The sequence below is a fragment of the Zosterops lateralis genome, assembly GCF_965231275.1.
Source record: "Zosterops lateralis genome assembly, chromosome: 3".
NCBI classification, from domain to species: Eukaryota; Metazoa; Chordata; class Aves; order Passeriformes; family Zosteropidae; genus Zosterops; species Zosterops lateralis.
Genome location: NC_139764.1, coordinates 43,900,491 through 43,914,870, shown reverse-complemented (window position 1 = coordinate 43,914,870; position 14,380 = coordinate 43,900,491). Strand labels below are relative to the sequence as shown.

Genomic DNA, 14,380 nt, shown 5'->3' with positions numbered 1-14,380 from the left:
GAAATTAAAGTAACAAAACAAACTGAATTTGCAGAACAAATACACCATTTTTAGCCTTGCCTTTATTCCCTTGGATGTGGTGAATTTGCCACTTTTTCTCAACCTGTATCTTCATCGGGATGTGAAACTTGAAAGCTACTACCATGTAGTCCTTGGTGTGTGCTCTTTTTGTTAGACTTCAGGCACTGCTGGATGAAATAAGGAAAATAAATAGATAATATGTGATTCAGCTGTAAGAAAAAAAAAAAAAAAAGAAAAAAGCTTTTGGCAAAATTCTGGTGTATCTGTTAAACTGCTTTTGTGGCAGCTTCAGCTCTTGCCTTTACATTAAACCAACACTAACAAGCAGCTGGCCAAGCTCTTTCACACTACATGTCTTGGGTGTTCAGTTTCTCCTGAGTAGATCACCAGATCATAAAGGCCAAAAGGTTCAGGGCTCATTTTGTCGACACCTGTGGCAGATACAACTGAGGCATACATTTTTCTTAAGAAATATAAATTCAATGTGTTGTTAAAAACAACTCTAACAATTGAGGGTCTACAGATTTTCTAGGCATTTTGTCTTTTAGATACATTTTGTTACTCTCCTTTGAGTGGTTTGATTAAAAACCTATGTTCACTTCAGCTTGTTGCTTTTAAGTTTTTTCAGCATGAGGTAAAGTTCTTCTGTTGTGGGTCAGCAAAAGATCTTTTTCCAAAATTAAAGTTTTATCATCTTGTCTGAGGAATTTGTAGATTACATCACACATGTTCAGATTATTGATAGTGATTTTAGTAGAGGAAAATGAAAGTGACATAAGGCTAAGAAAAGGCTATTTGCTCTGATTTCTGCTATACATGTCCTAAAAATACAGTCAAAGGTCTGTCTGTAACTATTAGCTCTAAAGTGGGATAGAGGTTTATATATATGTATTGAATACTGCATTAGAAATTGAGGTTAGAAAGAGCTAAACAGGACATGGACCATAACAATCAGTCTTGTGAACTCTTAGAAAAAGCACAGTCCCATGAGCAGGCAGATGTGGTTCATTTTGGCCCCATAATACACCTGGTTTGTGCTTCAGTGATGCAGTGAGCATCAAGCCAAGCATGGATTCTGTTGTTTTAAAGTAAAGGGTTTGGGTCAAATAAATTCCTGTTGTATGAAAATCAGCACACAAGTTGCTTCTAACAAGCTTTAGTTTGGGTTTTGTTTTGTAACAATGTCTTCTTGTTTCTTCAGCAAACAGCAGCGACAGTGATGAACTATCAGCTGGTGAAAGTGTGTCCAAGTCTCAGTCAGCAAAATCGGTTTCTACTGGCATGAAATCTCACCAAACCAAATCACTCACAAGGACACAGTCTCCCGGAAAATGTGGTAAAAATGGAGAGAAGGAGTCTGATCTCAAAGAACAGAATAATCGTTTGCCCAAAGTTTACAAGTGGAGTTTTCAAATGTGTAAGTATTTTCTTGAAAACACACTTAGTGTCATCTTGTGGCATACTGTAAAAAGGCATTTTGAATGTTCTGTGTTTTGGCTTTCTTGTTTCCATCTTGAATTTGCTTAAGCTTATGATAAATCCTAATTATTTTTTTAAGGTTTTTTTTTTTTTTTTTTTTTTTTTTTTGTTTTTTGTTTTTTTGTTTGTTTGTTTTTTTGTTTTTGTTTTTGTTTTGTTTTGTTTTGTTGTTGTTGTTGTTGTTTTTGCAATTGCAGCAAATACACTCTTCCAGGACTGTTTCTAGATCTGGGTCCTGAGCTGCCTTGCTGTTCTTGTTGTGCTGTGCATACCTGTCATTCTGACATGAAATTATCTGCTCTGTGTGCTTCTGTTGATATTTCCTTACTGTTTTATTTCTCATTCTCTAGTTCTTGTTCAGACACTCAGGTGATTGATTGGTAATTTTTTCCCTATCCATTTTGCATTAGTGAACCAGCACATGATTGCTATTTCTAGTATTAAGAACTTCCACTCTCTTTGTTTCAATCAAGCTACTGGGGCAGCTAGGGGTGAGCATTGTGGAAAGGATCCTGCATTTGCCTATCTGAAAAACAAATCAGTGGGTTATTAATTCCCTCATATTAGTGCAACTTACCAATTGAATCTGATTTTGCTGGGTTTGTTCCTTTTTAAAATTTCCTCCTCAACCCTGAATCTCAGCATCAGCCTACTTTTAAAAGTATTTTTTCCCAGTGGTTCTTTGCAATCAAGTTACATTCCGATGCTCTTCAGGGGTATGTAATGTAAAAGGTCTTTATTGTCACTTACTGCCCTGTTGAGATTCATTGAACGCTTTACTGGTTGAAGGGCTTTTGCTCCTTCCTTTTTTTTTTACCTTGGCTACACTCCACATGCTAAGCTTGCTTGGCAGAAGTTGGTCTGTGGAGTGCTGTTTAACACATTTCCTGCTGAAGACAAGTCTGACACTTGAGCTTTCCTTACTTTCCCACAGCCTAATATAGTTGTGATTTTTGGTCCTTGGGTGCTGCCCTCATTACAGGTTGATGCAGTGCATTTTGCACCCCACAGTAGTGAAAATAATTCTTAAATGCTTTCAAATGGAGTGTCTCCAGTGTGCTTCCCTGGACCAAACCAAAAGTTTCTCCTGCCTGTGCCACTCACTGCTGTGTGCCATGCTGTGGAGAGCTCCCAGTTGGAAACAGCCAGAGGAGCAGTTCCTGTGCTGGTCATGTCCAGCAAGGTCGTCCTGTATGGTTTTTCCTTATGGCACATATGCCAGGGACTTCCAGTGTCTGGGGCCAAACTGAGCTCCAGCAAGGACTGAAAGCAACAGGTTCAAAGCTAATTTTGGCCCTGATACTTTCTTCCATTGTCTTAATTTTTTTTATCCTTTTCTTCCTTATGGGGAGAGGAATGCATTTTTTTTCTCTCCCAGTTCCTTAAAAAGTCCTCAAAGTGTAGGGCAGTGTCTTGCAAAGAATAATTTAAAAATGAACAAATTTGGGGTGATAGAGAGCAGCTGCTGCTGCTGTTGTTTTTTAGCTTTGCTGTCTGCTACCTCAAAGCACATCACTACAATTTGAATACCTTCCACTTTGCTGACATCCAGAAGTGTTTGGAAATGCTTCAGTACAATAATTAACAGAGATTGTTTAACTTGCAGCTGACTTGGAAAATCTGACGAGTGCCGAGCGCATAACAGTTCTCCAGGAAAAACTGCAAGAAATCAGGAAACATTACCTGTCCTTGAAATCCGAGGTGGCTTCCATTGACCGAAGAAGAAAGCGCTTAAAGAAAAAAGAGCGGGAAAGTAAGTGCTAGAAACTAAATTCTGCTTTTAGAGGCCTTCATTGCATGTTATATGAGATGGTACTGGATAATTTGCAGGGAGACGTGTATAATTAGGAGTGTGGTTTTGTTTGGGTTTTGGGAAATGCTGTGTGCAGGAGTTTTATGACCATTAGAAGGATCAGATACCCAGTGGAAGGGGAAGAGTGTTACCGAGGAGTGCAGTCTGTTTAATGCTCTTGAGGTACTTCATACAGGAAAAAATACACAGAAAATAAACTTATCTAAGCAGTGAACAAAAGGGTATTAATAACTTCTAATTATTCTTCAAGTTACAGATAAATTTACTGTAGTATTGTTTGTGGGCCTAGTTAGTGCTTTCCCTTTAGGTTAAAGGGTTTATTCCATGACTTTAAGGGAGACCAGTTAAATTGAGTGTTTCCTACACAAACCAGGCAGTGGAGGCTGGTTGCTTTTCCATTGCAAGGCATTGGTTGCTGGAGTCAGTAAGTACCAGTGCTTGCTGCTGAACAGGAAAACGTTTCTTGTTTGATTTATTAATCTTTATAACCTGTGTTTTCCTTTTCCTATGCAGGTGCTGCTACTACATCATCTTCCTCCTCATCACCTTCCTCTAGTTCCATTACGGCTGCAGTTATGTTAACGTTAGCAGAACCATCTATGTCAAGTTCATCACAGAATGGAATGTCAGTTGAGTGCAGGTGACAGCAGGACTTGCCAAAGCACTTTGCACTTAATGGCTGCTGAGGGCCACTCTTTTTTTTTTCCTTTTTTTTTTTTTTTTTTATACTGCACAGTGGCACAAAATTCAGACAAGCACTATTTTGTATTTAAAGTTGTTTCTTGACAAGCTAACTTTGCACTTAAGTGCACTTTTATGAAGAAAAAGTACAACAAACTGCTTTTCCTCAAGCAATAATTGTTTCCAACTTGTCTGGGAATTGTAAGTCTAGTGACTCAAAAGGCCTTCCACTGTGGCAAATGGAGGCTGTTCACTGCCTGTAGAGACAGGACAATAAGTATATAGTTGTTGGGGTGATCTAAATCAATCTGGTAAGGCTTACTGTATTCCCTGGTATTTTGTTAAAGCTGGAACATTTGATATTTTTCCATTTATTTATGACAAATATTGAAAATATTTTCATTTGTACAAGCTAATTGTTTTTTAACTGCTAAGTCACCTTATAGTGGCTTTAATTGTATACGTCAAGCACATCTATTCAAAACCTGCAGTTAGTAGGATGTCTGACATCAGTCCTGATAACCAAATATGAGGATTCCTTTAAAAAAGAAAAAAAAAAAAAGACTGACTAATGTTTACAGGTTTGAATTAGGCTTAAATAGGTTACTCTGGGTTTTAAGAACCCATTAATTGGAATGAAACTACTGTACTTTGCCATTTTTCTATAAAACAGTATTTTTTTTTAATTTTGATAAAATACATTATGAAAAAGAAAGAAAATGGCTAACAAACTGTATTAAATCTTAATGTATAAAGATTGTATTCAGCCAGTTTAAAGTGTATATTTATTCATAATGGATTATAACAGGTATATTTTTGTGTTTTCTTGTAAATGTTTCTTTTCCCCTTAAAGCGACAAATATTTCATTTGTAATGCTTATTTTATTACGAGTTTCAAGGAGAGGACTTCAAGAGGGAGTATGGTGTGAGGTTATAATTTGTGGTTGCTGATACCAACACTGCCACAAAAAGGTAGTTGTTTTTAAAATAACTAGCTAGCCGAGTGGTAGATGTTTAATTTTTTAAATGCCTTGTATAAATTCCAAAACCAACTTCAAAATGTTTTCACTTGTATTGATTTTATGTTGAAATGATCCCAAGCTCTCTCCTGTTAATTCTATACCTTTGTAAGACATTTGTATATTGCGGAAGTGTTCATTCAAGCTATTTAATACCTGGCACTGTTAATACACAGTACTTTATTGTACAGATTGTTTTACTGTTTTAATTGTAGTTCTGTGTACTTCTTTTGCCTGGGGAAATAGGGGCTGGCATGTTTTTCTTTGTTTTCTGGCAATACAACATGTAAGAATTTGAAGCATTTTGTTTGTAGATGCTAGAGTGTCAGAATCCTTTTCATTTGACTTTTCTAAGAAAAGCATTTTCAGTCTTCGTAGTGTGCGCTTAAGGTTATAACTGATTTTATTGAAAATGGTTTCAAAGTATTCAGAATTGTACAGGACTGTAAAAATTTGTTGACAGACATTGAAGGAAAAGCTTATAGAAAAAAGCTATAAAATATATATTAGGTTCTGCAGAAAATGGAGAGTTATGTAATATATTGTACAAATGTAAGCAAAGGCCTCTGAAATAAAATGCCATAGTTTGTGAATCCCTGATTTTGTTTCTAACAGTTTAATTAAGCAACTGTAGAGTGTGCATGAAAATTACATCAAGCTGCAGAATCAGTTTAGCAAGTGATCTTTGGTGTGCTGTAATGGACATATAAAGGTAAGATAGAGCATGTGCATTTGCCTAGTTTTTCTCTTAGTGACTAATTCAGATCCATCTTTTTCAGCAGAAGGCGAAAGTGTGGCCCATCATTAAGGCAGAGCCAGTTGAAACAAACTACTGGCTGTAGTTCAGGTGACCAAAATACTGTTACACCAGCAAGGTGACAGATTACTGATGAGACCGACAGTAACAACCCATGATAAATAAGCTTTGGAAACATTGACTGTGTTAAAAATTATGATGGTCCAAGACCGATGGGGTAATTTTAATAATTTCGATGAAGCTACTAAAGAAGATATTTTCATCTGTTTAAGTTTAGTGGAATCAGTCATGGTAGTTCAGTTCAGCTTTTCAGTTTCAGTAGGCATAAGGGATATGGATGTAACTGGGAACTACATCTGGGCAAACAAGATTCAAATTCAGTTCTTCACTCACTACTAGTTCTTAATCAGCTCTCAGTTTTAGTGCCAGCATATTTGCTTTGATGTGACAATTACTGACTCCGTGATCCAGGGGGATTTGTTTATCTTTTTAAAACTGGGATCATTAGTCAGCTCCCTGCTCTTGAGTCAAGTTTTTGCATAAATAGGATTTTTTAATTTTCCTTAATACAGAGATTATTTAATTTTCATCATGTTTTTGATACAGTTTAGTGTCTACTAAACATTTGTCTGAATGTTACATTGCACCTCTTCTGTGAAGTATGTCTGTAAATGGTGCTCTCCAGATGCATGGAACCACTTGTCTCCCAGTAGGTAACAAAGGAAGATACCTTTGGCAAACTGTTAGCCAGGTAGTTTTATCCCATGTTCCAGTGGGTCATATCTGAGCTGCTTTTCAGGATCTGTACTATACACAGCTTTCCATGTGGGTGAGTTCCCTGCCTGGCACATGCAGTCTGCTCGCAGCTGGGGCAGTTTGCCACTAGCAGTGCCTGCTGGGCTGTGCCTGTACTCCTGAGCGCCTGCTTGGACTGTGGTCCCAAAGGCAAAGCAAGGCAAACACACCCTGCTGTATTCTCCACACCTTGGCTGAGGGACAGACTCAGGTTTGTGTCCCACAAATGATCATGTTGGGAATAGCTGAGATCAGCATATGATGAGGAAAAACACACTGAATTTGAAGGCTCTGCAGTGCTCCCACCTCCCCTTACTTGCAGTCTCCACTGGTACTTGTCCACACTTACGACTGGGTAGTTCCCATCACTAGAATTTTCCTGTTGGCACAGGGATTGAACTCACTCTCAGGCAGAGTTCCTGGAGGCTGTATGCCTCTTGTGGAATTCCAGTGGCCACGAGTCTCTGAAATGGGCTGGATGATGGTTGAGCCTGTTCTGCTCCTCCTGTGACACTACAGGGCTGCTCTTCTGTGTGCAAGCAGATTGGAAAAGCCACTACAAGTCATGTAGCAGCCACCTTTTCAAGGGTTTGTGTATTCTCTTGTTCTGGCCCCATTCCTGGGGGTCACTACCTTTCCTGGCATCCAGCAGGCAAGGCAGGGGCGATACATGGTGCATGTGTCAACACCAACACTTTCCTTCTATTCAGCACCTGGGTTGCTTGTTTAGCCTTCGGTTGGATGCTGGTGCCAACAGAGCTGGTTACAGCAGCAGCTCAAAAAGCGCATCAGAAGTGTAAGGAGACAGCCAAAGGCCTTCCAGGTTTGCTTCAGCTGCCCTTGGAACTGAGGGTCGTGGGAAATCCATGAGACAGCCTCTCACCACACGCTCATCACAGAATCAATGAGGTCGGAAAAGACCTCTGCGATCATCAAGTCCAATCTATGGCCGAACACCACCCTGTCAACTAGATCACAGCACTGCGGACCATGTCCAGTCTTAAACCCTGGCACGGTGACTCCACCACTTCCCTGGCAATCCATTGCAGTGTGTAATCATCCTTTCTGTGGAGGAATCCTTCCTCATGCTGAACCTCAGCCTGCCCTAGCACAGCTTCAGCCTGCCTCTGTCTGGTCCTGCTGTTAGATGCTTCCGGGGCGGGTCCCGTGGGGCGGGAGGAGGGAGCGGGGGCGTTCCTGGGGGCGTTCCGGGGGCGTTTCCGGGGGCGTTTCCGGGGAGCCCCTCCCGGCCCCGCCCTCGGAAGTGACGCCGGGCCGTTCCCGCCGCTCCGTGCCCGCCATGCGGGGCCCCCGGCGCGGTGCGGGGCCGCGGCGCCCGGCGGCGGCGGCAGACGGGGAGCAGCGGGAGCAGCAGGAGCCGTACGTGGTGGGGCAGGTGTCGGGCAGCCTCGGGCCGGCCGCGGCTCCCGCTGCGCCCCTCGCCGGCCTCTTCCGCGCCGCCGCCCCGCCCGTGCTGGTGGCTGTGCCGCCGGTGAGTGAGCCCTGCAAAGGAGCTGCAGGGTGTGAAGTAACTTCAGTGCCTTCCTGGAATTTTGTTTTCAAGTCTGTTTCTCTTACCATTTTTTTTTAAAGGAAAATAAGAAAAGGAAGCGTGCAGAAGAAGGGGAGAAAGCGTCCGAAGACCAGAGCGTATCTGCCATACAAGAACCTCCGGTAAAAGCAAAGAAGGTTAGAAAAAAAGAACGTTCAGGAGCAGAGAAAAAACTGTCAGAGAGGTGAGTGAGTGACACCATTTTATTGTAAAATTAAATCCCCTAGCATCTACATTAATCGTAATATGCATTTGATGAAACAATGAAGTTCTTGTCTACAACTCATCTTCAGCTTGGTGTTTAAGATTATTTTTAAGATTGTGCAAATTTTCTGTAGTTTTCCTCTGAAAGCTGAAGTAGTGCAGCTTCTTGAAACACTAGGTCTGTGACGTTCAAATGCCCTGCTAGAGAGCCATCGGGTCCAGCGGCTGGAGATGAAGACACATGGATCCAGTTCTCTCTGGCTCTGGAGATGCTTTCTAGCTCTCCTTGGCTTTATCCAGCAGAGTGTTTTCAGCAGGAGCAAGGTGCCAGGCACAGTGAGCTGTTCATGTCCCACTGCGCCTCTGCAGTGACACAGAACCTCTCTGTGGCTTGTCTGTTCTCTTGAATACTTGAAGTGAGGCGCTTCAGAGCAGGCTGGAAGCTGCTCACTCTACAGTGCAGTTTGGATAATGAAGCAAACTTGATTGTAGCACAAGGCTAACCCCTCATCCTTCCCTGGCACTGGACCCATGGAACCAGTTTCCTATGTTTGTGTCTGGAGCCTTCCAGAGGCTCATTTAGATCTTTCCTTGTTCACGCTCTTATGGCAGGTTTGGAGGGAGAGAGGCTTGTTAGGGCACAGCAGTATTCCAGAGGTTTGTTCCGAGTCTCCTGCAAACTGAGGAGGATTAAATCTGTTCTAAGTTCCAGCATAACACAAAGATGATTCTTTTCCCCTTCAATTTTAGAGGCTATCAAGTTATTTCATTCTGAAGTATTTCTGTATTACTCCTGGTAAATAGTGAATGCAGTGTCCTCTGGACAGCAAATAGTTTTTCACGTTACTAAATGGTCAGATACATTTATTCAATGCAGAACAAACAAAATAATGTTTGAAATTTTAGAGTTGAACATAATAATTTCAAATTTAAGTTTGAATATCTTGGAGGCTTCAGTTCTTTGACTCCAAACCCCCTATGTTTTTCCCCTCAATTGTAACCTGCCTGTTCATTTCTGGTCAGAGAGAACGCTCTGGAGCAGGCAGATGAAGAGGAGGATCAAAAATTGTTTCAAAACCAAGTGAAGCAAAAAAAAAAGGCTTCCCAAGCCACGGCCAAAAGTGTTGTTAATTCAGCTACGGGTGCTACTGCAAAACAGCGAAAGAGAAAAAGGGTGACTGATGAAGCAGCAGACAGAAGGACGGTGTTTGTTGGAAACTTGCCTGTCAGCTGTACTGATCAGGTACGTGGGTGGGTTCTGTCCGCTAGAGGAATGAAAGGAGTTGCAGCAGTCCTCAGTTTGAGGCAATGTTTGAGCTGGGAAGTCACACACACTTGTGATTGGAACAGCTTTTGGAAAAGTAGGAAATGGTGCTTGTTCTCAGAAACCATTAGAGACAATCTCAGGTTTCCTGGAGTTGGGCTTCCTGCAGCAGTGGATGCAGTGACCCTTTCTTGAGTAGAATTGGTCAGTTCCTTGGTAATGAAAAATGACTGAGTAAAGGAGAGCTGCATTTACAAAGTTACTCTGCTTCTAATTTTGTATGCAAATAGTGCTTCAGATTGTTACATAAAACATGTTAAATTTATACTTTCTTCCATAGTAAGAGGCACGACTTCAGTTTTGACAATCTGTAGAAGAAAAAGCTGCTACAAAAACATAGAAATAGTTACAAATTACTTGCATTTTTTTTACTAGCCTGTTAAGGGATCTCCTATAAGTAAAAGGAAAACAGTGTAAGGACAGCATTACCTACAAATACTAAAAATAATTCTCATTACCAGGTTGAAAAGTGTACTGAGTGTTTGTAATATCATCTGTTTAGGTGCTGAAATCTCTTTTTAAGAAGTATGGACAAATCCAATCCATTCGCTTCCGGTCTCTGGTATGTTATTTCCTTTAATGTTATGTAACAAAATTATTTGTTGATGTTAAAGGACAGTAGTAAGGCTTTTAAGGCTTGTACCTTCATTAATTAAGAAGTGCTTTGGGGTATGTGGGTTTTGTTATTAGAAGAAGCCCTGGAGATGTTATCCCTGGAGCACCACAGATGCATTTTTCCTGTAGCAGCAGCTGATTCAGGATCAGAGCTTTATGTTCTCTGAAAGAGGAATGCCTTTATTATTGTTGGTTTGGCTGAGGCATTGCTCACCTGTTTTTAAATCATAGTAGCAAAGACACATTATTGTAAATCAGAGTAGTCACTAAAACAGTTGACAATAACCCTCTCAGAACTCAAGAAACATGTCAGACAAAGTCAAGGCAAGCTCTTTAACTCTGAAGGTCTTTCAGACCATCTCTAGATCCAGCCACTTCTGTCATTTGCTCACTGTACTGGCTGTGTTGCTTTGAGTGCCCTCTGCTTGAATTCATCTGTGTCTTACAGAAAAACTCTTTGTGATAAGTTGGCCCCAGGCCCACCTAACGAAAGCTCTTTTTATCCTTTAAGATTCCAGCAGAAGATGCTGTATCCAAGAAGGTAGCAGCAATCAAGTAGGTTCCCCTTGGGAGTTTTGTGTATTTTTCAAGGCCTAAACAATGTTTAAGTGATGGTCATTAAAAGTTTGCCTGCATTAGGTATTTTTTACGTATTTTGTGTTTCTTTGTCTTTTGTCATTACCTTTGTGTGTGTTAAGTTTTCTGAACAAGTGATAAAGAATTATGTGCCATGTATACTTGTAATTTTTTTACCTGAGGCTGCATTTCTTATATTTTAGGAAGGAGGAAGATGCTAAAAGTCTTTAATTTCTTCTGATATGTTTATGAGCTGAGGAAGCTTGCTCAGGGTGCATCTATGGGCTGAACAAGGTGTACAGTGGGACTCCCTTGCATGTACGGGGGTAGCTTGACCTGCAAGGGAAATGGAGTTGTCATTGTGGACAGAACAAGCAGAGGCATGAATGTATTCAGAAAGAAGTCCCTGTGCACTGCACAGCATCAGCAGGATTTAAGCAGTAATGTGTCCTTTTCCCTTTCCAGGCATAAAGTGCACCCAAATGCAAAATTCATCAATGCTTACGTGGTCTTTAAGGAAGAATGTGATGCCCAGAAGGCTCTGAAGGAGTAAGTCTCAGTTTTGTTCCTTATTCCCTGTTGAGGAGGTAGTTCAGGTAGATTTATAGCTAAATTTAAACAACCTCTCCTCTTTTGCTTGAATCAGAATAAAACGTTGTTCAAACTTAAAAGTAAGTTTGCTTTTGGAATACTGCTATGCAGTGTGACCTTGTCAATTAAGTAATGCTTATTTCACTTTTAAAACCTTTTGCTTTTGACCACAAAAGGAATGGAACAGAAATTGCTAGTGGATTTCACATCAGAGTTGACACTGCATCTAAAACCAGTTCGGTAAGTAAGATGTGTGGTTTGGTTGTGGGGTTTTTATTATTTTTGTTTGTTTGGTTTGGTTTTATTCTTTAGCAAATAACTTACTGTCCTGTCTCTCTTGTTTCTTTTAGCATGACAATAAACGATCTGTATTCTTGGGAAATCTTCCATACGGTAAGTCTGAAATGGATTGTTATGCATCATTAATTTGCATTTATGGAATAGTTGACATTAGGCTTTTTATTTCTTGGTATTAGGTGGATAAATACCTTTTGCTGGAGGTAATTTTTATTTGTTAATTGAAACACGTAAAGAGGTTATAAGTTTCTGTTCAGTTCTGCATCTTGATTGTTTCCTTTATTGTAGGTAGCACTGCAAGCACTTTTAGTTCTTCTTGTTGTTTCCTGTTTTTAAAATAAATGTGACTAATTTGCATAGGCCACGGCTTTCTAAACTGCTCAAGGGTTACCAATACCTGTTTGTGAACAATTCCAAGTGATGGACAGTGATGGCTCCTCTTCTTGCTGCTTTCTGTGAACCACAGGCTGAGTGACTCTGTCCAGGCAGGACTAAAAGTGGGATTTGATGATCCTTGTGGGCCAGTTTCAACTCAGAATATTCTGTGATTTGCTGTGCTCTGAAAGTACTGCAGCAGCTTGGACCTTTCTCAGCAAGTCTAGGTCCCATTGCTGTAGTTAAACCCATACTGTTGAGTTCAGCCCCTCCCCTCAGCCCAGAGATGTTTACATCTACATCAGGGGATTCCATGAAGTGTACCTGTAGAAAAAAAAAAAAAAAAATAACCTGTGTTCTGGCAATGACACATCACATTTTTCTGCCTAGGCAGAAGATGGAGCGAGGCTCATACACCTAGCCATTATCAGAATAATTGCACAGCAGCTGTGGTTGGAAACTAAATCCCTTCTCCCCCATTCAGCTAAAATTCATAGCTCAGTCAATGAGCAGTTGAAGAACTGCCAGCTCAAGCTCATTAATATCAGCATTAATTCTTAGAAAGAAATTCTGGCATGAGGAGGAGCTACAAAAATGTACACCAGGATTCTTAATTTCTACTATGTTTTAAGCATAAATGAAATAATTTGAAAAATCTATTTCACCCTTTGCCTTAGTTCTTTGTAATTTATGTGGTACTCCTCAGAGCTGGAGAAGCAGTAACTGTCAGAGCAAACAGCCCTTTATAAAGTCTGTGTTGTCACCTTGCCGGGATTTCTCTGAGCCGCCGATACTTGTCTACCTATCTGTATTCCATGTTATTTGTGTCCCTGAGTGGGTAAATGTGCAATAACTGGCTGTGGGCCAGGCTTCCCAAGCCGTGTGTCTCCCTGAAGAGACAATGTTCCGTTGTGTTGCCTGCAGACATCCGCGATGACGCCGTGCGGGAGCACTTCCATGACTGCGGAGACGTGGTGGGAGTGCGAGTGGTGAGGGACAGGAGCACGGGCCTGGGGAAAGGCTTTGGCTACGTCCTCTTTGAGGTACGTGCTCCAGGGCACGGGGAGTTCTCCAAGACCTCAGCTGGGGTCTGCCTTTAGAGCATTTTTATTTTCTTTTCTGTAATTTTTTTGAGGTTAGTGTGTGTGTATGTACGAAGTTAAATGGTGGCGTTGTTGCGGATGGTGAAAGCAGCTTGGGAGACCGGTTGGTTCTGTGGAAGCAGATACAAACCAAAATGTTTTAGGTTTTGTATACACTGGGGTGAAGGAAGTGACTTTACCTTAGAGACTTAAAGGAGGGACGGATGAGTTTGTTTGGTGTAACTTTAATGTTCTCCCACTTCTTCAGTGTCAAAATGTGAGTGGAATTCTTTCCTGCAGCTGGTTTGTGTACTGGTCCTCCACTTTTGATTCAGTACAACCTCCTTTCTCACACCAGTCTCCCACCCACATTTTCCTTATTCCATTTCCTGCAGCCCAGTGCCTTTTTTCCCAAATTTTCCTTATCTCTCTCTGCCTCAGACTTCAGTGTCTCGTTGTAAGCTGTTTCATAGCCTGTTTTGAAGTGTCTGTGCCTCAGTGTGTGGGCTGTGTGTGGGTGCTGGTGTTCCTGAGCAGAGATGTTGTGTCATTCCCTAAATAGAGCGGTTTGAGTGCTCTGCATTATAAAATCCTGCTTACCAGTTTTAAAGACAGGTAGCTGTTCATTTGAGAGCACTCAGCTGGAAGTGATGCTGCTTTTACAGTGCCTGTCTGGTTTTGCAGAACACAGATGCTGTACATCTTGCTCTGAAACTCAACAACTCTGTTCTGATGGGAAGAAAGATACGAGTGCAGCGCATCACGGACAAGAAGAAAGCACAGAAAAGTCCAGACCAGTCTCGTACTTCCAAGGACAGGGTTGATAAGAAGAAAAAAGAAAAGAGCTGCTCTAACGATTCTTTTGTTGGTGAAAAAGCAACCCCATTAAAGAAGAGCACCAAACCAAAAAGACTAAAAACTACTCCTAGGAATAAGGCTGGGAAAAACAAAAAGTCCTTTGGTAAAAATCAATCCAGTAAAAATGCTCATTAGTGTCATGAAGATGGATATTTATGAGAATGTTTTTTATATGTGAGAGTGTAATAAATTTTGTTTGCTAATACAGCTGTTGTCCTTCTTAGTGTTGGCTCTGGGGCATTTGACTTCCCCCAGAAGGCAGTGGAAGGTGGTGCTGATTTTATTCCTATTCCAGGAATCTGTCTCAAGCTGAGGTCTCGCTGCAGGGGGTAACTCTGAAT

The 14,380-nt window shown here is 41.1% G+C and overlaps 2 protein-coding genes across 3 annotated transcripts in view; both read left to right on the top strand.

The window, feature by feature from the left end:
• ARID4B (AT-rich interaction domain 4B) overlaps window positions 1-5,201 on the top strand; it is an 85,457-nt gene extending 80,256 nt beyond the window's left edge. For both annotated transcript variants that reach the window (XM_083857982.1, XM_083857981.1), the window contains 3 exons: window positions 1,223-1,438; window positions 3,107-3,253; window positions 3,827-5,201. In XM_083857982.1, the coding sequence (XP_083714108.1) occupies window positions 1,223-1,438; window positions 3,107-3,253; window positions 3,827-3,957 (494 nt within the window). In that variant the 3' untranslated portion in view covers window positions 3,958-5,201. The remainder of the gene's footprint in view (window positions 1-1,222; window positions 1,439-3,106; window positions 3,254-3,826) is intronic.
• Window positions 5,202-7,865: 2,664 nt separating this feature from the next.
• Window positions 7,866-14,246, top strand: RBM34 (RNA binding motif protein 34; the record flags this gene model as incomplete). The annotated part of the gene is made up of 10 exons (XM_083858577.1): window positions 7,866-8,057; window positions 8,159-8,301; window positions 9,345-9,564; window positions 10,148-10,207; window positions 10,772-10,815; window positions 11,302-11,385; window positions 11,604-11,667; window positions 11,778-11,820; window positions 13,024-13,142; window positions 13,866-14,246. The coding sequence occupies 10 exons, from the start codon at window positions 7,866-7,868 to the stop codon at window positions 14,172-14,174; spliced, it is 1,278 nt and encodes a 425-aa protein (XP_083714703.1). The 3' UTR covers window positions 14,175-14,246.
• Window positions 14,247-14,380: the final 134 nt, after the last annotated feature.